General features: G+C 46.4%; 1 protein-coding gene across 1 annotated transcript; it reads left to right on the top strand.

Annotated features, from left to right (window-relative positions):
* The first annotated feature begins 46 nt into the window (after positions 1 to 46).
* On the top strand, positions 47 to 25,704 carry XPC (XPC complex subunit, DNA damage recognition and repair factor). Its single transcript, XM_020981138.2, is given in 17 exon segments — positions 47 to 314; positions 4,478 to 4,670; positions 8,402 to 8,520; positions 9,983 to 10,106; positions 10,839 to 10,923; positions 11,679 to 11,836; positions 12,045 to 12,165; positions 13,798 to 13,887; positions 14,811 to 15,698; positions 16,936 to 17,096; positions 18,252 to 18,333; positions 20,012 to 20,075; positions 20,078 to 20,145; positions 20,229 to 20,398; positions 21,273 to 21,366; positions 23,027 to 23,116; positions 24,702 to 25,704. Coding segments are annotated over 17 exon segments (2,799 nt in total). The 5' UTR covers positions 47 to 232; the 3' UTR covers positions 24,912 to 25,704.
* Positions 25,705 to 26,175: the final 471 nt, after the last annotated feature.

The following is a 26,175-nucleotide window of genomic DNA, read 5'->3' on the forward strand; positions in this document are numbered from 1 at the left end:
GACGAATGCCCCCCGGAGGCGTATAGAGCGAGGGCTGCTGTCACCGGAAGTAAGCTTTGCTCGGGTCGGTTCCCAGTCTTCGCCCAGTGGATTTCACTTAGACCTCAGGTCTGTTGGCGGAAACCCGCGGCGGGGGCGTGGCTTTAGCCGCAGGGTAGAGTTAGTGCCCGTCTGGCCCCGCCCCCACGCCTGAGCAGCTGCCCGGGCTTGTCCCTAGGCTAGACCGTGCAGCATGGCCCGAAAGCGGGCGTCCTGCGAGGAGCGGCGGGGGCAGCGGCGCCCCAAGAAGGCCCGGACCCAGGAAGCGGTGCCCGGTGAGTGGGGGGCCGGGCGGGGCAGTGTGCTTGGCGTCCCCTCGGGCTAGTGTGTGTAACTGGCGGGGATGAGCCAGGCGGGACCCTCCCCTCCCCCGTCTGGGAAAACTCGCCCGACAGCCCACGCGATGCTGTCTCCCGCCTCCGAGCCTTTGCCTAGGCTGTTCCCCCATGCTTGGCGTGCACGCCCCCCAATCCACGATGCCGCTCAGGTGCGCTAGTTTCCTCCAAAGCGCAGTTCGAAAACCGTCTTCTGAACAGGAGGGCTGTCCTGATCTCTGAAGCTGCTAGTGCCTCCTCACCCTGAAATTCCTTTGTATTCTTTTGTGTATGCATAGATATAGATATATAGGTACACACACACACACACTAACTATATCAGCTATCTATCTCAATATCTATTTATCCATCCAACTCCTATCTAAATATCCATCTTACCCACCCATCCATCCGAACCTCTCCATCTGAATATCTGTCATTCATCTAAATATTTGCCTATCCATCCGTCCATCTCTGTCCGTCTATCAGCATCTATCTGTCCTATCTGTGTGTGTCTATATGTCCCTCCATCTGTCTATATCTGTCCCATCTGTGTCGATCTGTCGATCCATTCGAGAGAGTGGGTAGAGTTGCCGGGCTTGGAGTCAGATCTGCCGCGTTCAAACTGACAGTGTGTGTGATCTTGTGCAAGTCACTTAACCTCTGTTTGCCACAGTTTCCTCATCCTGTAAAATGGGGTTAATAATCGTATCTGCCGCCCAGGGTTGTTGTGATGTTCAAATGAGGTGTTAATTATAAAGTGCCTAAACACGGTGTCTGATACATAGTAGGTGCCTGTGTAAATGTTAGCCATTACCGTTATTATTATTGTTGTAAATCAGTCAGTCAAACGGGTATTTACTAAGCCTGACGCTGTGCTGGGGCAGAGAAAACAAGTGAGCTTACCTTCTGAAGTAGAAGGCAACAAGTACATGTAAAAATGTGGCCAATATAAAGATAATTTAATAAACATGTTGTTATTTGTGCCCGCATTTATTAAATAAGAGACTGTCTGGGAGGAAGGGCAGCAGCAGTTGCGGTGATCAAGAAGAGCTCATGCAGAAGATGGTGCAGTTTCATATTTCTTTATGTGGCCCCCGAGCCTGGCACAAAGTTGGCATTTAATAATAAATGATTGTCAGTTGCTTGACTGTCGAATTGAGGCATTAAAGGGTGGCTGAGCCTCAGTGTCCATTCAGTTCCACAGATACTTGCTAGAGAATATTTTCTGTGTCCTCCGCCTCAGAGGAGGTAAGATCCTGGCCCTAAGGAATTTACATTCCCGTAGGGGAAGTCCTACACACGTGTAATTGGGTTGGACTGAGGCTCCAACTCCTCTGTCTCTGAGATTTATGATTCGGTTAGTTGTAATTCAAAATAAAACATGGGCAAATGCCTGAGAGAGCTTCTGTGCCACATCAAAGAAAGGAAAGTTCATTTCCAACAGGCACAGTCAAGGAATATTTTTCTCAGAGGGTGGGAAAGTTTAATGCAAGTCTTGAAAGCTATGTAGGATTTTTGTAGACTGAGCTTGGGAATGGGAGACAATAACATGTAGGAGAAAAGTTACCAACAGAGATGGGAAGAAGCAAAAAACATATTATGGAGAATAGCTTGCTACTTTGGCCAGGGGCATAGAGTTTGAGGAGAGGAGTATTGTGAAATAAAACTGAATGGGTGGTGAGTGGTGCCAAATTGGTCAGGACCATGAATCCTAGACCAAGCCTTTGGACTTTGTTTGGTGTGTAATAGGGAGCCATTGAAATATTTGGAGGCAGGCAGCGACCTGATCGTATCTTTATGTAAGGAAAATTAGTCTTGTAGTGGTAGAAAGTATGGATTGAAAGATGTCATTGCCTATATAAAGGTTGAGCTGGAGCTCTGACACACTATCCCAGTTATCTGAAAAGTTGTCCCATAGCAGGTTCATTTTCTATTACCCCAAAGGACATAGAATCCCCAGTAAGCTTATGTTGCATAGTATTTGCAAAACTTAAATTATGCTGTTTATTTTGAGATTTTTACTTGATAATTCTAACTGTAATAACAGCTCTGAGATAGGAAATTCAGGCTGTCGTATACATTTTATATTTATATGCGTTCTGTAAGTAAGGAAACAGGTTTAGAGATATTAAAGTAGGTTTGCCTCTTGTCTCAGAGCAAGTATGTGTTCAAGCCAAGGTTTGACCTCTTGTCCCCTCTAGAAAAATCCTAGGTTTCTTTTCTAATCCAGTTTTTAAAAAACAAAACTCAAAGTGCTTACTAGAAATACGCTGTATGGCTGAAGTTACAAAGGAAGTGACCCAGGACCAGCCCCAACAGGCACTTGAGCCAGGCCCTTCTGAATGAGTTATGGATTCCGGCGTTTGGATTCCTGAGGTCTGACTGATGAAAATGCTGCAGGAAGCGCGGTCCCCAGAGCTGTAATCAGATCTCCCCTGAGTCCTGCCAGTTAGAGAATCTGGGTGCCCAGCGCTAGCCGTGAGAGGCCAAGCTGTCTGGTGTGAGTGAGTCAGAGAGCAGAGAAGCAGCAGATGCCCACAGCTGGGCTGCAGGCGGCTGCTCCTGGATGGGAAGCTTCTCTCCTTGATCTCAGCGCATCCTCCTCAAATGCAAACCAGGGGATTGCTTTTTTTGTCAGTAGAAAATCACAGATCAAAACCCTCAGACTGTCTTCATTATAATTTTCTTGTTCCTATTAGGACACCTCTGTTTTCTTCCCAGTTCTTCTCTAGGTTTTATGTTCTTCTTAGCATCCTTATTGAATGTCCACGTAGTGTGTTGTAGTCAGGGGTCCTTCTGCTCTGTGGTGCTTTTCTGAACCTTCAAAGCACCAGACAGACACTGTGCATACACAGGGGTCGCTTTTGCTAACTCAAAGAATGGTGCAGAGATGATTGCTACCTTTGGAAGAGGTATTGTCCCCATCTTCAGGATGGAAAAATTGAAACACTACTAGCCTAGTCCAGTGGCTTAGGACCAGATCCCAGAATAGAATCCAGAAATCTTGATTCCCAGGTTGCTCCTGAAACTTACCTGTTTAACAAATTTTAGTTCAGCAGACACCATGTGTACAACAGCCAGAAAGGAATGCGGGCCCCTGCCCTTAGGGGAGGACGTGTGCCTTTGACCTAAATGAATGCCACTTAATCTGAGCAGTTCGAGGAGAGCACCAACTGCAGGAGCAGTCAGAAGGGCTTTCCTTAGGAGGTGCACCTGAAGGAAGCCTGTGGCGTCCCAGGGAGAGATGGAATTGTGAGTTCAGGGAACAACAGCTGGGCCACTTTGGCTAGAACTGAGAGCGCCCCGAGGGGTGGCGATGAGAACTACATCCAGAGCCAGGCTGTGAAGAGTTTGAATGCCAGGCTGAAGGCTTGTGGTTTATCTTGGAGGCAATAGAGAACCATTGCAGCATCTTGAGCAGAGGAGTCAGATCAGTCTCTCCTGACCCGGTCACCCTTATGTGGTAGGAAGATTATGGGTGGAGAACAGATTAGAGAGGAAAGACAGTAGGATCAGGAAGAACAGTTCAGAAATAAAGAGGTGATGGGGCCCTCAACTAGGATGGTGGCGTGTAAGTGGGAAGAAAATGAACGTGAGAGGTGTTGTGGAAGTAGAACCGTGAGATTTGACAACTGATTGGATGTGGAGCCGAGGGAGAGGGGCAGGTGTTGAAAACGTGGGTAAATAGAGCAGTGGTGGCTTCATCAATACAAAACAGGGGTGAAGATAATAAAGAGGAGGGAATAAGTGTTTCTAGAGCACCTATGTGCCATGCAGTGTGCCAAGCACTTTTTACAGATATTAGCACATTTGATAATCAGTCCCATGTCAGGGAAATGGGCATCAGGTTGTTTTTTTCAATCAGTCGATCACTCAGTAAGCATTAAGAGCACCTACTATGTGCCAGGCACTGTGCTAAGTGCTAAAAGAGGCAAATGACAGTCCCTGTCCTCAGAGAGCTTACAGTCTAATGCTTGTGCACAGAGTGAGGCTGTGCGCCAGGTTGTGGCCATGGAAATGCCATGATGGGCTGGGGAAAAGTTAGAGTGAAAGAATCTTTGGTAGCACTTTGACTGTCCTTCCCCTCTGCGCCTTTGCCTTCTCCTTCCTCCCTCATACAGATGTTTTTGAAGATCAGAAGCCAAAGAAGACTCGTGTCCCCAGAGCCCCAAGTGGGAGAAGGAAGAAGAGGAGCAGTGACCCTGGCGGGACCCGAGGTAGGGCATCAAAGAAGGCAGGAGTCAAGACAGAGAAGAAATCTGAAAAGCATCCTGGCGTGAAGGAGGAGGCCTCTAGCGAGGGAGAAGATTTCATGTAAGATAGTTCTGAGTTTCTCTGTATTTCCCTTCAGGAAAATGGTAGTGTTAAGAGCTACCTTTCTGTTCCTCACTGAAGCTGTTCCAGGCAGTGTGGGGGTTCCACAGTATATAGAGCACTGGGCCAGGAGTCAGGAAGACCTGAGTTCGAGTTCAGCCTCAGACATTCAGTAGCTGTATGAACCTGGCAGGCTACTTCAACTGTTTCCTCATCTGTAAAATGGGGATGATAACAGCACCTGCCTCCCAGGGTGGTTGTGAGGCTCTCATGAGATGATGTATGTAAAGCACTTTGCAAAGTGCTGTGTAACTACTAGTTTTTTATTTTTTTGTTTTTTGGTGAGGCAGTTGGGGTTAAGTGACTTGCCCAGGGTCACACAGCTAGTAAGTGTCAAGTGTTTGAGCTCGGATTTGAACCTTCAAGGCCGGAGCTCTATAACTACTAGCTTTAAAACACTTTGAAATCTTGTGCATTAAGAGCATAGAATTATGTAATTTTAAAGTGGGAGAAAAATCTTGGAGATCATCTAGTTCAGACCCCTCATTTTACATAAAGAAAGTGAGGCCCAGGGAGGAGACTAGGAAGAGCCACCAGTAGAACCTGTCCCAAGCCAGGGCCTTTCTTTCTGCCCTAAAATGTTGGGCCCCAGAAACAGGCACAGAATTTGAGAGTTACAAGGGACTTCAGTCATCAGTCCAGCCCATCCAGGAAAGAGGACCCTGACTCTGACCCCCCTGACCAGGGGCCATTCAGCCTTTGCTTGCAGTGGCCATCCCTTCCACATGTGGATGGCTCTGACTGTTAGAACATAAAACATAAGTTTGCCTCTTTGCAACTTGAATTTTATCTTGTTCCAGTCTGTGCTAGAGATGTGAGGCCATGCACAAGGCCATGCCCTGGACACCTCCCCACCCAGCTGGAGCCATCTAGGACTTCCTTTGTTGTAGAGCCTTTTATCCACTTAGGATGGTGATGGGGCTTTGTTAAAATCTAGATAAACTACCCGTGACTTTCTTCCAACTATTTCAGGAAGCAAAGTCAGTGTCACATGACCCATTCTTAAGGAAGCCATGCTCGTTCTTTGTAATCGCTGCTTCCTTTTCTAGATGTTCACCAACCATCCCTTTAATGATCCTTCACAGAGTTGTCTCAGCAATCCAAGTCACAATCATTTGCTTCTCACCTGCTGACTCCAGTCTCTTCTCTTTTTGAAAATTGAGAAGATGTTTCTGCTTCAGGCCTGGATGTAGGGTAGGATTTACAGAAAGAAGGAGCCTTAGAAATCACTTCATCTGGCCCCTTCCTTTTACTGACAAGGAAGTTGAGATGCACAAAGGGTAATTCAAGGCCGGGTCCTCTGACTCTGAATCCAGTGCTTTCTCTACTACAACTCGTCGGTCTTTGGGGACTTTGGGGTCTTTGAGTCTGAGGAGAGGAGAGGACTTAAAAATCCATTCATTCATTCATATTTGAATTGGCATGTCTACTCTCTTAATTTTTTTTGCATGTTTTGAGTGTTTATCTGGCCCCTGCTAAGGGCCAGGAGCTGTGCTGAGCACTTTACAGATCTGAGCTGATCTGAGCTTCACAACGACTCTGGGAAGCAAGGGCTCTTGTTAGCCCCATTTTACAATTGAGGAAAATGAGGTAACAGATAAAATTTATATAGCACCTACTGTGTGTCAAGTAGTGTGCTAAATGCTCTACAGATATCTTACAACGAATATCCTTACAACAGCCCTGGGGATGTAGTTATTATTATTATTGATATTCACATTTTTACAGTTGAGGAAACCGAGGCCACAGAGGTTAAGTGACTTGCCCAAGGTCACACAACTAGTCTTGTCTCTAAGGCTGAATTTGTACTCAGGGCTTCCTGACTCCTGCCCTAGCACTGGACCACCTGGCTGCTGTTGATGCCTATAATTAAAGCCTACTTAAGTTAGTAAATATTAATCTATCAAAGAAACCTTCCTTGATGAATTTGCCAGTGCTTTGTTCCTGCTGTGAATATGAGCTGTATTTAGCCGGTTTTGCAGATGCATTTAGTAAGCACCCAGTGTGCCAGGCACTGTGCTTAGTGCTGGGGATACAAAGAAAAGCAAAAGCCAGTCCCTGCCCTCAGGGAGCTCACATTGCAGGGGCGGGGCAGTATGCAGACAGCTCTGTCGGCACAAGACGAAGTGGAGAGAAGCTCAGAGGGCAAGCCCTCGCATTAAGGGGATTAGGAAAGGCTTCTTGGAGAAGTGGGGGTTTTAGCCGAGACTTGAAGCCAGGACTGGAGACAAGGGGAAGAGAATCCCATGCGTGGGGCTCTAGCTGGGAGGTCTTGTGTGAGGAACAGCAAAGATGCCAGAGTCGCTGGGTTTCAGGCCGGAGGGGCAGGAAGGGCTTTGAAGCCAAACAGGATGTTATGTTTAATCCTGGAGGTTAACAGGAACCACCAGAGTTTGTTGAATGGGGAGAGAAAAGGAGTAACAGAGACTTGTGGTGCGATCAGTTCTGCAGCTGAATGGAGGGTGCATTGCGGTGGAAAGAGGCCTGAGGCAGCAGAGCACCAGCAGCTATTGCAGTAATGCAGGGGTGAGGGGATGAGGGCCTGCACTGTGGTGGGGGCAGTGTCAGAGGACAGAAGGGGGCGTATTGGAGAGATGATGCCCAGGCCTGGGCCACAGCTTGGGTAGGATGGGTGACAGAGAGTTTTACCAGACTGCCAAGGGGTCCCTGGCCCAGCGAAGGTGGAGAGCCCCTGGTCTCAACAGTAGACATTCTTTCTCTGCTTGGTCTTTCCTGTGTGGGTGGTGAAGCCATGCTCTTGAGCAGTTACAGCTCTTCCAGGAGATTCTGCATAGTTCAGCACAGCATCTTCTGCAAGCAGAAGCACCTGGAGGACTTCCCCCCTGCACAAGACCTCCTTTCTCCTAGTGGCAGAGAGCCAATGAAAACAAAAACAAGTAAGGCAAAAGAAAGAAAAGGGCAAATTCTTTTCAGTAATATGTTTAAGGAGTGAGAGATTGTGTCATGCATTTTAGAAAGTTTACATCCAAACTGGTTAAGATACCAAAAAAAAGAATAAGTGCCAGTTACCGGGGAAATTCATCAAGGACCTTCCCTAACAATGCCAGAAAATTTTGATTCTCCTGTTTGTGCTCCGGGGCCATGACTGTAACCTGGGGCTCACTGATTACATTTTTGTGATTGCCTTCATGTTTATCTTCAACTTGGAATGTTTATAATCTAGTCTGTGGCCTTTTTTCCATTGCTTTTTGACTTGGTTTGTTTTTAGGGTCATCAGTGTTGAGATAGCATGTGGAAGACAGGCCAGCCGATGAATTAGTGGCAGATTCGGTATTAAAACGCAATCTTGGGGCAGCCAGGTGGAGCGGTGGATAGAGCACCGGCCCTGAGTCAGGAGGACCTGAGTTCAAATTCGGCCTCAGACCAAACACTTGACACTTACTAGCTGTGTGACCCTGGGCAAGTCATTTAACCCCAATTGCCTAAAAATTAAAAAAATAAATAAATAAAACTCCATCTTTTAATGAGAATTTCAGAGAAATACATAAGGGAGAAATCAGGCTCATTGTAAACAGAAAATGTTTTTTAGCCAGTTGCCAATGACAATTTTTAAAGGGTCGTCATTTCTTCCCCTTAAATTTGATAAGGCAAACACTGAAACAATAGAGATGTTTGAGCCTTTTGTTTGTTTCTTGCTGCGATACTTATAGTAACTTCGCAAGTGTCCCCAAGAAGAAGATCCAACCAAAGACAGAAGCATCAGTGAAAAAAGACAGCAGCAGGGAGAATGAAGAGGATGAAAGCGAGGATGACTGGGAGGAGGTCGAAGGTAGGGCTCTTTAGCGCCAGCCTGGCCTGCCCCTTAAACCTTTCTTTTTGGTTGTGGTCTGTTTAATGGCAGTCGTGCAGTCCATATTGTAGCCCTGCTGTTATCTTGTGAATAAATGCTTGTCCTGTCTGCCTCTTTGAGGTTTTCCCCTGGGCTCACGCTTTTCAGAAAGCGCCCTCCATTGTAGCTGCCTCGTCCATGTGTATTGAATAGTGGGGTCAGCACTGTGACCAAGAGAGCCTCAGGACTTTGGTGACTCCAGTGGAATCCTAGGCTCTTGGGGCTGCAAGGCACCCCACAAGTCACTCCCCTCCTCTCCCCATCCATGTGCATATGTGCCATGTTCCTGGAGCGCCAGGGCCACGTCTTACCTGTGTTTTCACCCAACCCTAGCACAAGGGAGGTGCGGGATGGGTGTTGTTCAGGAGACTCAACACTGAGGCTTAGACTTTCCCGAGATCCTGCAACAAGCAGCAGATTGTCTTGTTCAGGGTTACCTCGGGCCACTTTTCAGTGCGCCCAGAGCCTTCATCCTTTCCTCACCTGTGCAGGAGCTGAAAATTACAGTTGCTTTGCTGGGAGTCTTGGATGACTTGGAGGGGTTGGTTCTGTCCTTGTATTTTGGGTGGTCCAGCCATGTCACTCACACCCCTCACTCAGTGGCTTCCTATCACCTTCAGGAGCAAATATAAAATGCTGTGTTTGGCATTCAAAACCCTTCATCACCCAGCCCCTTCCTACCTTTCTGGTCGTCTGACATTACTCCCCACCGTGTTCTCTTCGATCCAGAGCTGTCGACCTCCTGGCTGTCCCACAAACAGGACCCTCCATCTCCCAGCTCAGGCCATTTTCTCCATCTGTCTCCTTTCCCTGGAATACTTTCTCTGCTGGCCTCCCTGGCTTCTTTCAAGTCCCAGCTTAAATCCCACCTTCTAAAGGAAGCCTTTCCCAGTCCTTCTTAAGTCTAGTGTCTTCCTCTGTTGAATATCTTCTAGTTATCCTGTCTACAGCTTGTTTGTACAGAGCCATCTGCCTCTTATCTCCCCCATCAGATTGTGAGCTCTTCTAGAGCAGGGACTGCCTTTTGGCCTTCTTCATATCCCCAGCACTTAGCACAGAGCCATGCACATAGCAGGTGTCAATAAATACTGACCAACTGAGCCACACCGGTGGTTAGGCTGGTGCCTGAATGACCAGGCTGCCAGCGGGAGGCTCACAGCTGCACCACTGAGTCACCACCTTGTCTGCCTTCAGTTACATGGGACTGGTTCCCCATCTGTAGAAGACTCACAGCTGGCCTTCCAGGAACTGCCAAATATTATAATTGATAAAGTGGTAGAAGAGGCTTTATTTAGATCAAGCCGCTGATATTTCCGAAAATAGCAAGCTTCACTCCTTCTCAGTGAGTGTCTGCAGTTTTTCTGAACCACGTGTAAGACTGATATTCACATTTTGTTGCTAGAACTTAACGAGCCTGTGCCAGATGAAATGGGAGGAACTGCAGCCTCCTTTCAATCAACTTTGCCCACCAAGCCAGTGGAGATAGAGATTGAAACACCGGAGCAGGTGAAGGCAAGAGAGAGAAGGTGAGACCAGGCCCCTCCTTCTAGATCTGTGTCCCCCATAATGCTGCAGCCCTCAAAAGCCATGGGAGGGAAGCCCCTATTTTCTTCCATCACCCCCTGTGGCCCTGGCTGTCTCTGAGCCAGAGGCAGAGCTCCTCAGCAGAACCCTGTGGTTTGGGGCATGAAATCCCTAGCAGATTGTATGTAGTCAGTCAGTGTTCATTAAGTGCCCATCTGTCAGATGAGCAGCACATTGGGGGCTGTGTAGAAATGGAAGCTGTACTCTGTGCCCACGAGGGGCTTTCAGGTAACTGGAAACCAGCATACACATGGGAGAATAGCTTACTCATAGAACACAACCTACAAATGAGTGCAAATGAATGTAGTGCCCCCCAAGTGTGTAATCAAGTGTGAAGGGTCGTGAAGTCGTGCAATAAAGGTGATAGGTTGGTTAATCAGGGAAGGCCACAGTGCCTGGCACATGGTAGGCACTTAATAAATGCTTGTCGACCGAAGTGTTCTGACTCACTGTACTAGAGACGAGGTTGGGAGAAGAGCCAGACGAAGGCATAGCAGTGAGAATGAGCAAGTCATCCGCACTAGATCTGTGGCGGATTAATCACTTGCTTGGATGAAGTGGAGAATCACTGAGATGAGGAACAGTAATCGTGCATTTGTGGTCTGAGTAAGAAAAATGGTCTGATGAGTCATGACCTTCTGAGTTCAGCATTTGCTTTTGGATACCCATTGCAGAGAAAAAAGGCAGACAGAACTGGAGACATACCTTCGGAGAATGATGAAACGCTTCGATAAAGAAGTCCGAGAAAACACACACAAGGTCTGAGCCTCAGTATTCATTCCATTCTCCAAACATTCATTGGGCCCCTTATGTGTGTTTGGTGCCAGGGCAGAGGAAAGAAGAGGCGAGGTTCTGATCTCACCAAACTAGCACTAGGGGCACTTCTCTCATACAGAAATGACTTAGATGCAGCGGCCTCTGAGATCTCTTGGAGATCTTGGGTTCCCAGGGACAGAGTCTGGTCTGCTTCCCCAAAGTCAGAAAAGGAGGAGATCACTGCAGGTCTGAGTACAAGGGTGAGATGGGAGCAGGGGACTTGGTGACACGAACAGGCAGAAGGTAGAAGACTTTTTGGGAAAAGTTCATAAACAGACATTTAAAGGTAGAGTGAGTTTGACACACTTGGAAATGGCCTGATTATTTTTGGAAGTAAGATTGGACCGATTGGTGACCTTGATACGGGCTATAAATGTCAGAAGGAGGACTTTGAGCTGTGTCCAGGAGGCACTAGAGAGTTTTCAGCAGACTAGTACACTAGCAGATTGGAGGCAGGAAAACCGAGTGGGATCCTGTTCCTGTAATCTAGGGATGAGGTAAGATGCTGCTGAATGTGGGGCTGGCAATATAAACCAAAAGGCAAGGCAGAATACCAAACCTCAGGGAAGACACAAACCACAAAAGCACACGTCTTTCAGGCTAAAATGGGACGTCAGTTTGACAGCTCAAAACTCTCTTTGGCTCAAGGGTTTTTTTTTCCTTCTTGTCTTCCTTGTCCTTATTCCCCTGCCTAATAGGTACACCTACTTTGTCTGCTAGCAAATGGTTTCTTTCGGAATAACATCTGTAATGAGCCAGATCTCCAGGCCATCGGCCTTTCCATCATCCCAGCTCACTTCACCAAAGTGCTTCCTAATAAAGTGGATGTCCCTTACCTTTCAAACCTGGTAAAATGGTATGATCCTCCATCCCATCTCCTGCCCAGCCTGAGCCAGGGGCTTTCCTTTAGCCTAGAGAGCAGCCATCTAGTCATCTGACTCAGGAATCCATGGAAAGGCAGTGATCGCTCCTAGTCAGGGAGTTCCCTTTCCCCTGTCGGTGGAGCCAGTGGCCCCTTTGATCCAGGAAACCAAGAACCACCTCGGTGCTTTGTTCCCCTGCAGGTTTATCGCCACATTCACTGTCAATGCAGAGCTTTCCATAGATGAGCGAGACAGCCTTCGCTCCACCCTGGAAAGGCGTTTTGCTATTTATTCAGCGCAGGATAATGAAGAATTGGTCCATGTAAGTGACTCAGTTGGTGTTAGGCTATGCACTAACGTTCTGAGTAATGCTAAATCTATGTAGCGATTAATTTGGGGGCAAGGGATTTAGAAACTTTTTCATTAATTATTCAGTAACTGTATTTGGAAACCCCAAGAAGATTCCTAGTTTAGTTCATGTGATAGATTTTAGTCTTGGACGCTGAGGGCAGACAGTGTTCTACTCAGATAAGCATGCCTCCAGAAAGGCTGCCCAGATGAGCTCGTTGAGTAGTGCCAGAGCACAGCTGCGTGTTTGGCTGCCTCACTGATTTCTTGTTCACCTTGGAGACCTTCGGCCTGACTCACTGAGCAGAGAAATGGGGGCCGGGCTTTCCCAAACAGCTCCAAAGGCCATGGAGCAGCAACTTGAGTGTCACCTTCTCACTTTGATTTGAAAAGGCTGAGCTCCCTGACAGTGGACATGATGAAGAAGAACGGAGCATTTTCTTCTTTGGCTTTCTAGCCTTCTGTCTGTTCTCAGTTGTTATCCTTGAGCCCAGATCTGGTTTTTTGGGTAGCTATTCAGTGCATATTGGCTTGGTAACAATAACTCCTTAGAGCTTTATATCCTTTTCACACACATTGGCTCTTTTTCAGTGCTCTGTGTGGTAAGCAGGTTCCATATGTTTCCACATAAGAGAACTGGGGCTCAGAAGAGTTCAGTCACTTGCCCAGTGTCACAGGGCTACTTAGTGGTGAAACCAAGGCCAGGCCTCTGGTCTTCTGAATCCTAGTCAATGCTTTGCTGCCTCTGATAGGATCATCTCCAATGGGCCACGTGTTGGGTGGGGGTAAAATTGTGCAAAATGGGGCCCCTACCCTCTCTTATCAAAGGCCTCCCCTCCAGTATAAACTTTCAGTTATTCTCTTTGTCATCTTTCTGGGTGTGAGATGGAATCCCAACATTCTTTTAATTTATAGTTCTTTTATTAATAGTGGTGTAGATCAGTTCTCCAGATGGTTTTTTAATTAAGTGAACAGATGCAAGGTGCTGTTCTAGAGACTGTTGAGGGTACAGTGAGGAACAGATCAAAGCCTTTCTCCAGGACCTTATGATCTCAAAGGAAAATTCAGACATGGATATGAATGACTATATTTCCAGTCTAATGATATGACATTATGCCCAAAGAAGGCAGAACATGGTCAGATGTGCCATGTTGAGAAGGTGTCAAGAAAGTGTGATGGGAGTTAAGTGAAAGGCCGAATTACACGAAGTATTCATTGGATCAAATAGCCACTTCCTAGTCTGAGATTCTCTGATTCTGTGATTTGCACTTCTCTTCTAAAAACTGTTTATTCCTGTCTTTTGATAGCTTATCTGAGGAATCGTTTTATTTTTAAATCTCTCTATCCCTCAAGATAGCATAGGGCTGAGCACTTAGCTCTCAATTAAGCTTTGTTGAGTGATCATTATAACTCAGTGAGAAATTACTTACACCGATGCTAATCTTCGCTGCTTTGCCTGTTTATCTTTGTTTTTATGGTCCTTACTGAAAGAATTTGTGTGAGAAATTGGGTAGAATTTTGCATGAACTTTCTGAGTGATGTGGACTTTCGTCTTAGCTGATGAGGCTTTATACAGTCTTCTTCTTTTTTTTTTTTCCCCATACAGATATTTTTATTGATTCTACGATCACTGCAACTTCTGGCCCGCCTGGTATTGTCTCTGCAGCCCATTCCTCTGAAGTTGCTAGCTGCAAAGGTGGGATTTTAGGGGGCCTCACAGGGGTGGGTTGTAGTGGAGAAATGAGAACAGTTATCTCACACTCTTTTAAGAAGGAAGGCCTTTGTCTGACACCTTAGAGTTGGGATTCCATGATGTAGCTTTTTCCAAATCTACCACGCAGTTCAGTTGCAGGGAAATTGATCAAATGGTTTGGGAACTGGAGGTGATATCGAGAGAACTGAGTTCTGTTTTTAGCTTTGTCCTTAAATTGTCAAGAGCCCACACATAAATCATGTGGCATCTCTTGGCACTCTGATCTCCCTTCTGTGAAATGAGTAACTGTCCTCTCACCTCCTAGAATGTTAAGGTGATGAAGGAGTCTATGGGACAGACACTGGGCTGAGTAAAACATGTTTTTAAGATTCTCAGATGAAGATGCCAAGTTCTGTCTGTGTTGAGGTTGTGGTCCTTATTTTTGCAGCTGTTTTCTGAAAACTTGTTGATTTTATAGTTTTCTAACTTCTCCATTTCCAAAATTCCAAAAGAAGACTTTTCTACAAAGTGGCTAGTGTGGTAAAGAGGGACAAGGGAGAAGAAGGGGCATTTGTCTCAAAGAGACAGGTGATGGAAGCTGCTTTTTGCTATGTAGTTGTTATCATCATGGGACTCTTGGCTTTGTTATAGTTTTTAGCCAGTGCATTGCACCATGTCAGACTGACTAAATCTGATATTAAATAAACTGAAATAGATCTCAGGTTCCTTGGGTTTCTTAACAGTCAGTGGCTAGGCCATATCTCTGCCATAGATTTTTGAGGGCAGGGACTTAGTTATCTTTGTATTTTTCCTAATGCCTATTATTGGACATTATATATAGTAGATTTCATAAATGTTGAGTAAACAAAATAATTAGTACTCATAAAATAAAAAAAGCAAATATATAATCACCTTCTCTGTTCCAGGCCAAGAAAAAATCCCAGTACAGCTCCCTACAGAATCCTGGAAGTTGTTCTGAACCCCCCAGCCAAAAGGCCGAAACCCAGATCAGATCAAAGACCAGCACAGGACGAGCAGCAGCCTCTTCTAAGAAGGCAGCAGAGGACAAAAAACCAGAGCCTCAGAAGGCAGCAGTGGGCAGGAAAAAACATGCACAGTGTTCTCCCAATGAGGAAGAAGACATGGTAGTAGAGAAGGAAGGAGCCCAGAGACCTGTAAGGGAAAGACGGAGGACTTCAAAGGTGTCCTACAAAGAGGAGAGTGGGAGCGATGGGGCCGAAAGCAGCTCCGATTTCGAGCTCTCCAGTGAGAACGACAGTCATTTATCTAATGAAGATTCTCAGCGTGGCATCCGGAGACCAAGGAGGTCAGCTCCGTCCCAGAGGACAAAGGCAGCATCTGTGGGCAGCAGAAGGAGAGTCAGAACATCAGCAAAGAATAAGAGAGATGATAGTCATCCCTTCATCATTCCAGCAGCGACCCCAGAGGCCTCGGGCACCAAGAGGGGCAGGATCATTTCTAGTGATGAAGAAGAAGAAGATGAAGTCGGGAAAGCAGTTGGTGTGGACCAGTGGCTAGAAGTGTTCTGTGAGGGGGAGGATAGGTGGGTATGCGTAGATTGTGTCCATGGCGTGGTGGGCCAGCCCTTGACCTGTTATAAATATGCCACCAAGCCCTTGTCCTACATCATTGGCATTGACAATGATGGCTGTGCCCGGGATATCACACAGCGGTATGACCCAGCCTGGATGACAGCTACCCGCAAGTGCCGTGTAGATTCAGAGTGGTGGGCTGAGACCTTGAGACCCTACCAAAGCCCTTTCGGGGCAAGGGAAAATAAAGAAGAAATGGAGGTAAGCCTTGACTCCTGGGAACCTCACTGCTGCTTGTTGAGTCAAGCTGTTACAGACACAGGTAATATCAAGTGAAAGACGTTTGAGAGGATGAGTAAGATGTTGGCCCCCCAATTACCTTCCCACGACACAGCCCAGAAAGAAAAGAGCCGGGCCACAAGGGCTTCCAGCTGCTGGGGGGGAGCGCAGTTCCTTAATTTAGCTCAGTATTCCTACAACGTGAGGGCCAGGCAAGGGAGTGACCCAGGGCCTTTCATGTGCTGTATGATTCATGAATGTTGGAGAAGGAAGGAAAGGGAGAAAATATGCAGTGTGTGTCCATGACTCACTTTTGGACCCAAAGTGAAACGTTGTAGTGAGAGCCTGCAGTGCCAAGGGAAAATGCGGAAATGGACAGTCACCTTATTCGTGGTCACTGAGAACTAGCAAACGTGATTTTCTTAATGTGCCTGGAGCAGAGAAGTCTTTCCACCGAGAGCTTGCCCTGGGGTGCCTCTTTCTTCATTTGACTTACAAGTAACCATAATCTAACAGTGATTCATAGTCTGTTCCAAATAAACCAAAGTGCATCCAAGGGGAATGAACCTTCATAGTCTGTGGTGTATAAGGTGGCCCCTGTTTGAGAACTGGATCCCAGCCTCTTGCTTCCTCCCCCACAGAGAAATAGGGAAGTGGGAAGTGAGACAGCGATAGAAGTTACCAAAAGACTAGAAATTCAACTTTCTGAAGAAAGGCTAAAGGACCTCTGGAAGGGCTCATTGGCAAAGCACCGTGAATAGCTCAGGACCACTGGTTTATCTACTTCTACTGGGAGTTATATTTAGCACCTCCGTTTAGTAAAGAGGCTTAAGTTAGACATTAAAGAACTTTCTGGTCAGCTTCCTGAAGGAGGTTGTACATTCTCTTACAGTGGAGACTGGTGATCTGAACAAGTAGATGATTAGCCATCCACCTAGAATGGTTTATTGACATGTGTAGCCAAAGAGAGCAGGTCACATGATATCTAAAGTCTAATCTGACCTTAGAATTTCATGTTATTGAAAACCTGTTTGTTGGTGGGACAGAGGTAAACATAGATCATCTCAAAATTATTAACAAGCTTGATCATTAATCCATAATAGCACTTGGTAACCAATGTGATAGTTGAGAGAAGTCCAAATTTTATTTAAAAAAAAAAAACAACAAACTTGCTTCCTTTTATAAAGATCTTAATTAACATTGTCTTTGGCCTGTGCAGTTTCAGGCAAAGCTACAGAGCCAGCCCTTGCCAACTGCTATAGGAATGTATAAGAACCACCCTCTTTATGCCTTGAAGAGGCATCTCCTGAAATATGAGGCCATATACCCAGAGAGTGCTGCCATCCTTGGGTACTGTCGTGGGGAAGCCGTATATTCTAGGTAAGAGGACCACTGTCAATGTGCACATCATTCTAGCTAGTGAGCCAGAGGCCAGTGGCCTCTAAACATTAACAGCTTCAGTGATGAGGTCTGGTGAGTAAAAGAGGATAGTTAATGGGGATGGGAGGGGAGGAAGAATAGAAGTTCGGTGAGGAGAAAGTGAGTAAGGTAGAAGACTTGTGAAGGGGGAAGTGAGTGGGAGGGTCTTTGGGAGATAAAGAAACCCTCCTCAAAAGTTAAATGTTTTATCAGGGATGTGGTGGACCAGCGCCAGGTTATCTGTCACCAATCAGAGTACTTCACAATAAAGGGAATTGGAGGCTAGAGTCATGCTAGTGGTGGACATGTCCAAATGTTAGTGTTGAGCTGCCATTCAAATAAGAACATTTGTAAGGGGCTTGGCCGCAGTACTTGGCACATAGGTGCTTAATAAATGCCTGTGGGTTGTTATTTATCTTCATGTCTTCCCCAGTGTTAGTCATAGTACTGCACACAGTAGGCACTCAACAAATGCCTGTGGGTTGTTATTTATCTTCATGTCTTCCCCAGTGTTATTTGTAGTGCTGCACACAGTAGATGCTTAATAAATGCCTGTGGGTTGATTGAGAAAGGGATTGTTATTTATCTTGTCTACTCCAGTGTTAATCATAGTGCTGCACACAGTAGGTGCTCAATAAATGCCTGTGGGTTGTTATTTATCTTCATGTCTTCCCCGGTGTTATTCATAGTGCCGCACACAGTAGGTGCTTAGTAAATGCCTGCTGAGTTTTGGAAATATAATTGTATGAAGATTCCCAAGGTTGTGGTTATCTCTAAACCTAGGAGTGGGGGACACTGGGGAAGGGAAGGGAAAACCAGAGGCTGGTGAGACAGAAGGCGAGTCGTGGCACCCTTAGACGGACGTGTTGCCAGGCAGGACAGGAGGTCAAAATCAGGATTATTCTTCCTAACTCAGGCAGCCCCAGAGCCCATTCCAAGGGGTTATTTCACATTCTTTCTGTAGCTGGATATCAGAGGTGATAACTTCCTCGTTTTAATTCTACTAATTAATATCTGTAGTTGCCGAAAATGACCAACATAGGAAAAAATATAGGTCTCTGATCAGCTGAGAATAACTGACTGTTCACATTTCTCTCCCGCGGGTGATGTCTTCAGGGACTGCGTCCACACCCTGCACTCGAGGGACACCTGGTTGAAGGAAGCGCGAGTGGTCAGGCTTGGGGAAGTTCCGTACAAGGTGACTGGGCTCTGGCTGGGTTGGGAGCTGGGTAGAGAGGCGCCTGGTGTGGCACCATGACCGTGGCACTTTGGATGTCAAGACTGAGGCAAAGGGAACACGTCCAGGGGCCGTTAAGTGAGAGGAGACTGAAACTCGGCCTGCTGTGGAATGAGCACCAGAGAAGGGGCTGCAAGCTTTGAGAACAAGCTAACGTGTTATCTGAGAGACTCTTTGGCTGGGATCTGAGTCCAGAAAACAATGGCCAGATCTAGCTCAGGGTCAGTGTGGGAAGGAGCAGAACACTTCTGATTGTGTGTCTGTTGACAACAGATGGTCAATCAGTGACTCTTCCAGCACATCAAAGAATGTCAGAGCTGGGCAGCTTTAAAAAAAAAATCCTCGATACCCTAATTCCTTTGGCGTGTTTCTAGCCTTCCCAGGTAGGGCAGGTGTCCTACAGAAGAATTTTGGGTTACACCCGTGGGATCTGGCTGGTGTTAACAGAAGGGGAGGCAGAGCTGGAGCAGCTGACTGACCATGGCTGGTGTGGGACAGAGAAGCCAGCTTGTTTACATGCCCAGTCCACGGCTGCTGCCCTAAGCATAAAGTGTCTTTTAGGACCTATTTTTTGGAGGTTTATTACATATGTCTGGTTCTCAGTTCCAACATTTTAACTAAGATCTTAATGAAATGCTAAGTTTTACAATTTAAAAAAAAATTGCTTGCCCCCTTTATGTTACAGAGGAAGAAACTGAGGTTTGAAATTGAGTAATTTGCAAAATATCATCCTAAAACTTGGTGACAGAAACATCAGTAAAGATGAGGATTTCTAATTTCTGATTCCCAGCCTATTGTTCCCTCTAACACACTTTGCCAGAATGCCCAGGAAGCACTGAGAAATACCCTCAGGCGAAGTCCTCAGCTGAATTTTTGGCATTCAGGTTAGCAGCACTGATGGTTGGGGCAGTGAGGTCTAGAAGAAGGCAGCTATCTACATTGTGAGCAGCTTCAGACTGGCACAGGGTAGGGAAGAGAAACTTTGCATCAAGGAAGCCCCCAGTCTCTAATAGCTCAGACCTTGAAGCCAGTTACTGACTCCCTGCTAGAATGGGGAAGGGGCGTAGAGAGAGGGACTCACTTTCAAGGGAAGAGGCAGCCAAGGCTGTGGCCCTTCTTCTTCCTGTCAGCCCTATCTCTGGGCACCCTTTCTGGGCCTGGGCTGGCCCACTTGCCATGCTCACACTGTACCCCAAGCATTCTCCTCTGGAGCCTAGGTCCAGCTCCATCTAGGGATCCTCTTTCATTGTTTAGACCTTCTCATCCCTTGGCCCTCACTGCTGGCCACAAGTAACTTCTAGCTCTTTTCCATTCATTCCAGATCATTCTCCCTGCATTTCAGTCCCTGATATTTCCTTTCAGGTTTATTTCCACATCTGCTTCTGAACCACAACTGTGTGCCCTTTCATTCTACATTCACAGGGTAGGAAGGCTGGCTAGCCAGGCTCCGGGATATAATCCCTAGCTTTCCCACTGACACCTTCTTCTTTTAAACAAGTTATTCAGCTTTTTCTACCTTCTCCCTGCCTCCCATCAAGTGAAAATAGAGGTTTTGTCCCCCAGGACCCTCTGTGAACAGAGGGTCCTCATTGTTTGGTCTGTGTTGTTTCATAAGCTGCCACTGTTCCTTCTGGTGCAGATGGTGAAAGGATATTCCAATCGTGCCCGGAAGGCCCGGCTGGCTGATCCCAAGTACCGGGACCAGACGACCTGGGTCTGTTTGGCCACTGGCAGACCGAGGAGTACCAGCCGCCCGTGGCAGTGGATGGGAAGGTAAGTGCCCCACGCAAGAGTGGCACAAACCTCCCCTGAACCAGTCTCCCAGGGCTGGCCTCATCATCTTTTCTCTGTGGCAGGTCCCCCGGAATGAATTTGGAAATGTTTACCTCTTTGTACCCAGCATGCTGCCCATTGGCTGTGTCCAGCTGAAACTGCCCAACCTGCATCGAGTTGCCCGAAAGCTGGGTATCGACTGTGTCCAGGCTGTCACTGGCTTTGACTTCCACAGTGGCTATTCGCATCCTGTGTAAGGAAGGCACCAGACCAGCTGGGGTCCAGCTTAAACACCAGGATAGAGGTGGTTTTCAGTGTGGGAGTAAAAAGTCATTCCAGGGCCAGCATGGATGTGAGCTAGCCCAGGCTTAGATTGAAACATCGGGGGCCCCAGGAAATGAAGGGGGGGCAGGTTAGGTGTGGGATGTGGCTGGGACAAGGTGCACTGTTGGACAGGAGACCTCTTGCTGCGAAACCCTGAGCTATATCTTGATCTAGCCCAGGAAACAAAGGTAGTTCTTTCAAAAGCTGAATATTTAGAGGTGAGCCAAAATGCTATTTTTATTCTCAGCCAAAATCCCCACCCTCTGTCGTGGATGTAGCCAGTTATGAGACTGAAGTGCTACCCTGAAAGCCCAAAATGAGGGATGAGGATGGAGAGGGAAAGAGAGGAATTGGGACTCCAAGTCCAGGGATAGAAATTTCTGTTGTAAGCAGTGAAGATCGGTGTCATGCCTGTTTTTCCTTGTTTCTCTCAGTCCATATGGAAGAATCTTTAAAGTACAAATCAAATGCCACCCATCCCCCCCATGTAACTTTCCCAGTACCTTCCTAGAAAGGAAGGATTTTCCCCCCAAGATCTCACATAGCTCTCTGCTTTGCATCCCCCGTCCCCCAGTGTATGTGTCATAGGAGGGCAATGACAGTGTCTGATGTCAAATTTGACATCTCTCAAAATCAACTCCAGTGCTCTGCGCCTAGTAGGCACTAGATAAACGCTCGATGACTGTTATGAAGTAGTAGGCATGGGATGTTACCAAAGGAAGGAAGGAAGGTTAATTGCCAGCAGGGAGGCCTCTCCCTCCTTCTGCCTCCTAAGAATACGCATTGTGTTGTCTTTTCTGCAGCACTGATGGGTACATCGTGTGTGAAGAGTACAAAGACGTGCTCTTGGCTGCCTGGGACGATGAACAGTCACTCATTGAACAAAAGGAGAAAGAGGTAAACAGCTTCTACCTTAGAGGCTGTCTAGGCACTGTGGCAGCATGGAGGATGAAGCTCTGGTCACTGTGGCCACACAGACATGACCTGCTTCCTAGGCCTCAGATTCTGCCATCAAATAAGCGAGTTACATTAGAGGATCTCTGAGATCCCGAAAAAGGATAGGGTCCTAGAGGATGCCTCCAGCCCTGAAAGAGGACAAGAGTTTGTCAGGCAGGGAGCACAGAGAAGTAAGACTGTATAAAACACAGTAAGGAACCTAAAACTTATAGAAAATCAAAGAGCATTGGGTACTTTGTAATCACAAAATGTCAGCTCTAGAAGGGACCTTTAGAGGTAACCTCATTTTACAGAGGAGAAAACTGAGGCTTATCGAGGGGAAGTGACTCGTCCAAAGTCATGCAAATGGCAAGTGTCAAAACTCAGATGTGAACTCGAGTCTTCTAAGAGGTTTGGTTCCAAGGCCAGCTCTCTTAGCACCAGATCATGCTTGTATGGGTCCTGGTCACAGGGACTGCATGCTTCCACTTCAGAACACCAAGTATCAGGCCAGGGAATGTCTGTAGCATCTGGTCCACTATGTACTGCTGAGAAAATCCGAGAAAATCCCCTGCACAATAGGCCTGAGACATGGCCATCCAGCATGTGTTGGAAACCTGCCTTCAGTGGTGGGGAGCCAGCCACATCCCAGGTCTGGGGTAGGGTTAGTTCTAATGAAGTTTGCCCCCATCAAGCCTCAGTCTGCTGCTGAAACCTTTCCATGAATTGTTTCGCCCTCAGGAGCCAAGCAGAGTAAGTCCAGCCCTTTTTTGACATAACCCATCTCGTATCTCCCCTGAATCTTCTCTTTTCCAGACCCTACATTCCTAGTCCCTACAGCTGGTCCTCATGACATGGACTTTTTTTTTCCCTTATTAACTTTCTTCAGGATTCTCTGGCGTATCAGCGCCCAGCGTTGAACACAGTATTCCGTGTCGGGTCAGCCTGGGGCAGAGCACATTTGGACCTGTCACTTCCTGATTTCTGGTTATTCCTCCCTTCATGGAGCCCAAGCGTGTCTTGCTGTCATATTCATTGTTCCACTAAAAATGCAGATTGTTTTCAGAGAAACTCTTGTCTAGGCATGTTTCACCAAATCTGGTTGTTGGTTGGTTTTTAAATGGAAGTGTAGGACTTGACATACTGCCCTGTGAACCTCTGTCTTAACTCATTTTGGCCCAGGTCAGAGCCTGTCACAATCTTTTGGGATCCTGACTTTCATCCAATCTATTGGGTCCCCATCCTACACGTTTGTGCCATATCTGCCTTTATCAAAGTGGTTGAGAAAAATATAAACCAACTCAGGACCAAGCGCTGATCCCTGGGGCTCTCCACTAAAAACCTTCCAAGTTGTCATGAAACCATAAATGATTCCTCTTTGGATCTGGTCTTCAAGACTGTCACAGAATTGTAAAGAGACCAAAATTTTTTTTTTAATTTAAAACAAAATACAATTTTGGGAATCAGTTAAATTATGTAAAATTAGGCCAGATATAGAATATTAATTTCTAAACTGCAATCATTCACATCCTTCTAGAGTTCCATCTTTATTTTTACCCTAAAAATGCCAGCATTAACATAGAACCTTCTTTTTCTACTACCCTTTTGCTCTTCAACATAGAAAAGAGAGAAGAGAGTCCTGGGGCACTGGAAGTTACTAGTGAAAGGACTCCTCATAAGAGAGAGGCTGAAGCTACGCTTTGGTGACAAGGTAAATACAGGCTCTTCAGACACCTGGTTATGGGGGAAGATCCCAGATCAGATTTCTGAGGTGATGGATGCATTAAGCATCTGAGTGGCTGTTCCATAGTATTAAGCACCTAGCATCCCCTGGAATCAGCCTGGTCTCCATACGGGCAGGCCCCACCTAATGCTAGCAGATTCAGAGAAAATGCAGTCGTCCCAGTATTATCGGGGGATGGAATTATAAAGGGCACGTGGGTACCGTGTTTCATTGGGGTTTCACAGTGTGACGGCTAAGTTTAGGTATTAATTTTGTAGTGGCATTGGGAGACTTTCCTTGTATGTGGACTACTGGACTAGACTGGGTCCCAGATAAGTTGATGCATCAAGAAGTTTTCAGCAATGGAAGCAGAGCCCAGAGAGCTGGGTGGCAGAGGCAGGCAGCTGTCTTGCTCTCCCCACCTAGAGCTCGCCATACCCCTCCTAAAGTCATGGGAGCCTCCTGCTGCAGCTCCGTTGATGAGTAAATCTGTGTTCACTCTAGATCTGGGGTCAGAGCACTTAAGTTTAAGTCTGCAGTCTGCTGCTGTTTTGAGCTAATTTCACCTCTTGGGAGCTTGGTTTCAGACTCATCAGCAAAATGAGGGGAGTGGGAAAAAACCATAGAATCAATGGTTCCTAGCCTTTTTGAATATAAAGACCGCTTTTTAATGTCAAAAAATTTCACAGACACCTCTCTGCCCTATATGATAATGTTTTTATTTATGCTTTATATTTTATTAAAAAGTGACCTAAATATCAAAACAGTAATGCTAGGAGTGTACATGGACTCCTGCACTAACTCTTAAAGCTCTCCATGGGTCCAGAGCCCACAGACTTACATGTCAGTCCCTCCTTTCCCTTCCCCTTCCCTCTCCTTTTTTGTCCCTTCGAAGACTGGGTCTCCCTAATCTTGCCCAGGCTGAAAATACAATGGCCACTAGTGGGCCTAGTCCCAGTACTTAGGGGCATGGAAGCTGTAATCTTCCTGTGGACACTGTCATAGTCACTGCACAGGTTGTTTTCCAGGTGCTGCTTGCTCCACTTTGCAACCATTTGTGTAAATCTTTTCATTCTTCTCTAGTCATCGTGTTCATTGTTACTTACAGTACAATAATGTTCTTTGACATCCACATACCAGTTTATCTGCTCCCAAATCGATGGGCATCTTGGTTTCCAGTTTTTTGACACTATAAATGGTGCTTCTATAAGTATCTTTGGCTACATGGGGCCTTTCTTTTTTGTCACTGACCTTCGGGGGGATATGCCCAGCAGAAGACTCTCTGGGCATTTTAGTCTCTTTTTTAGCATCACCTTTTGTGACATTCAATGTCCCACCCAAAGTGGCAGCACAGATGACCACTGAACTCAGTTAAGCAAGTGCACTTGATTGTCTCCTACAGGTCATACACAAGCAGCATTGTACAGGTCACTGTCACAGTGACACTGCCATGCAGTGCCTGTGCGAGAGGTGGTACAGGTCTGTTACCTCCATGTGAGAGAGGACACCGTGAGATTCAGCTGCCTAGAGGAGAGTCAGCCTTTCTCCTGTGACCGCTCACTTGTGTTTTTAGGGTGAAGCTGCTGCAGCAGCCTCAGAGCGGGGAGCCGGCTTCTCCTCGGATGAGGAAGGGACCAGCTCACAAGCAGCAGCCCAAGATCTGGCTGCCTCCTGGCCCCAGAACCGAGAAACTGAAGAGCAGCAGAAACGGAAAGGAACTAGGAAGAGCAAAAGGCAAAAGAGGGAGGAAGCCAAGCACCTGTTCCCCTTTGAAAAGTTGTAATTTTGAGAAAGTGGCACTCAGATGTTCTCCCAGCACCGTGGCCATACGCTCCCCTGACTGCCGAAAGACAGCTGGGCAGGGCTCAGTAGACTTAGGATGAGGAAGGGAAGAGGAGGTGGCTCCAAATCCCCAGGGTGGCTCAGGTGTGCTGCGGGACCACTCCTCACATAAGACATTAGCTTTCACTCAACCCCTTGGCCCTTTGTCATCTTTTAAGTGGAGTATTTTTCTACTTAGGAATCTTGCCTTTCAAGTGGTATCTTTCAACAATTTGACATATATTGAGTAAATGGATTTCTTTAGAAGCCCTTAGGAACTTTGGGCAAATGCTGGATAATTTTCTTTGTGAGAAGTGCCAGATTTTAATAGATTGTGCATGTGTTCTGCAAATGCAAAAGGCTTCTGCCATCAGTTTAAACACAACTTCCATTTAACAGATAGCCGTCTTCTTGCCTCACTGACTTGTCATCTGCAGAGGTTTAATGCAAATACCTCTTCACTGGCCTTAACTGCATTTTCCCCTGAATTTTCATTGAAACAGAAGAATTACAGTTTAGTTCCTACAATATTATGACCTTTGGATTCACTTTAGGATGTAAGTACCTATGAAAAGAGCTAAAATCAGAGGGAAACAAATTCTACAAACGTTGAATACTGAAGAAACAGCAACAGTCTTCGCTGAGCCCCCAACTACTGTCCTAGTTAAATAGAAAATGCTTTATGTTGTAGATAGTCAAGGAGGATAATTTTTAAAAATCACTAGGGGGAACAATAAAGTTTATAGAAAGACTGATTTCATTGTTTTCTTTCATAGAAACATGTTACAGTAAAAGATCTGAAATTATCTGGTCCAACTCTAGGGGTGGGGAACCTGTAGCCTCTAGGTCCTCAGGTGTGGCCCTTTGATTGAGTCCAAAGGGTTCCCCACCCCTTTCCTGCTCAGTTTTACAAATGAGGAAACTAAGTCCCAGAAAGGGAAATTGATTTGCTCTGGGTTACCCACACCACAAGGGGCAGAGCTGGTCTGAGAACTAGTCCTGTCCTCTAACCCAATGGAGTCAAAGTCAGATAGAAATGGGGCCCACTAAATCCTACAGAAGGATTCCTGAGAGCCAGATTGACTCAAATTCATGTATTAACATCTGTGTTCTATTATATTTTGGTTAAATACTTCCCAATTAAATCTTGATCTGGTTCTGGGGTACTGAGGAGTGTTGGTATCTGATACCTCTGCTCTAACCTATCACCTGCCATCTCTAGCTCC

This window comes from Phascolarctos cinereus, unplaced genomic scaffold, assembly GCF_003287225.1.
Source record: "Phascolarctos cinereus isolate Bilbo 61053 unplaced genomic scaffold, phaCin_HiC Scaffold_4;HRSCAF=312, whole genome shotgun sequence".
NCBI classification, from domain to species: domain Eukaryota; kingdom Metazoa; phylum Chordata; class Mammalia; order Diprotodontia; family Phascolarctidae; genus Phascolarctos; species Phascolarctos cinereus.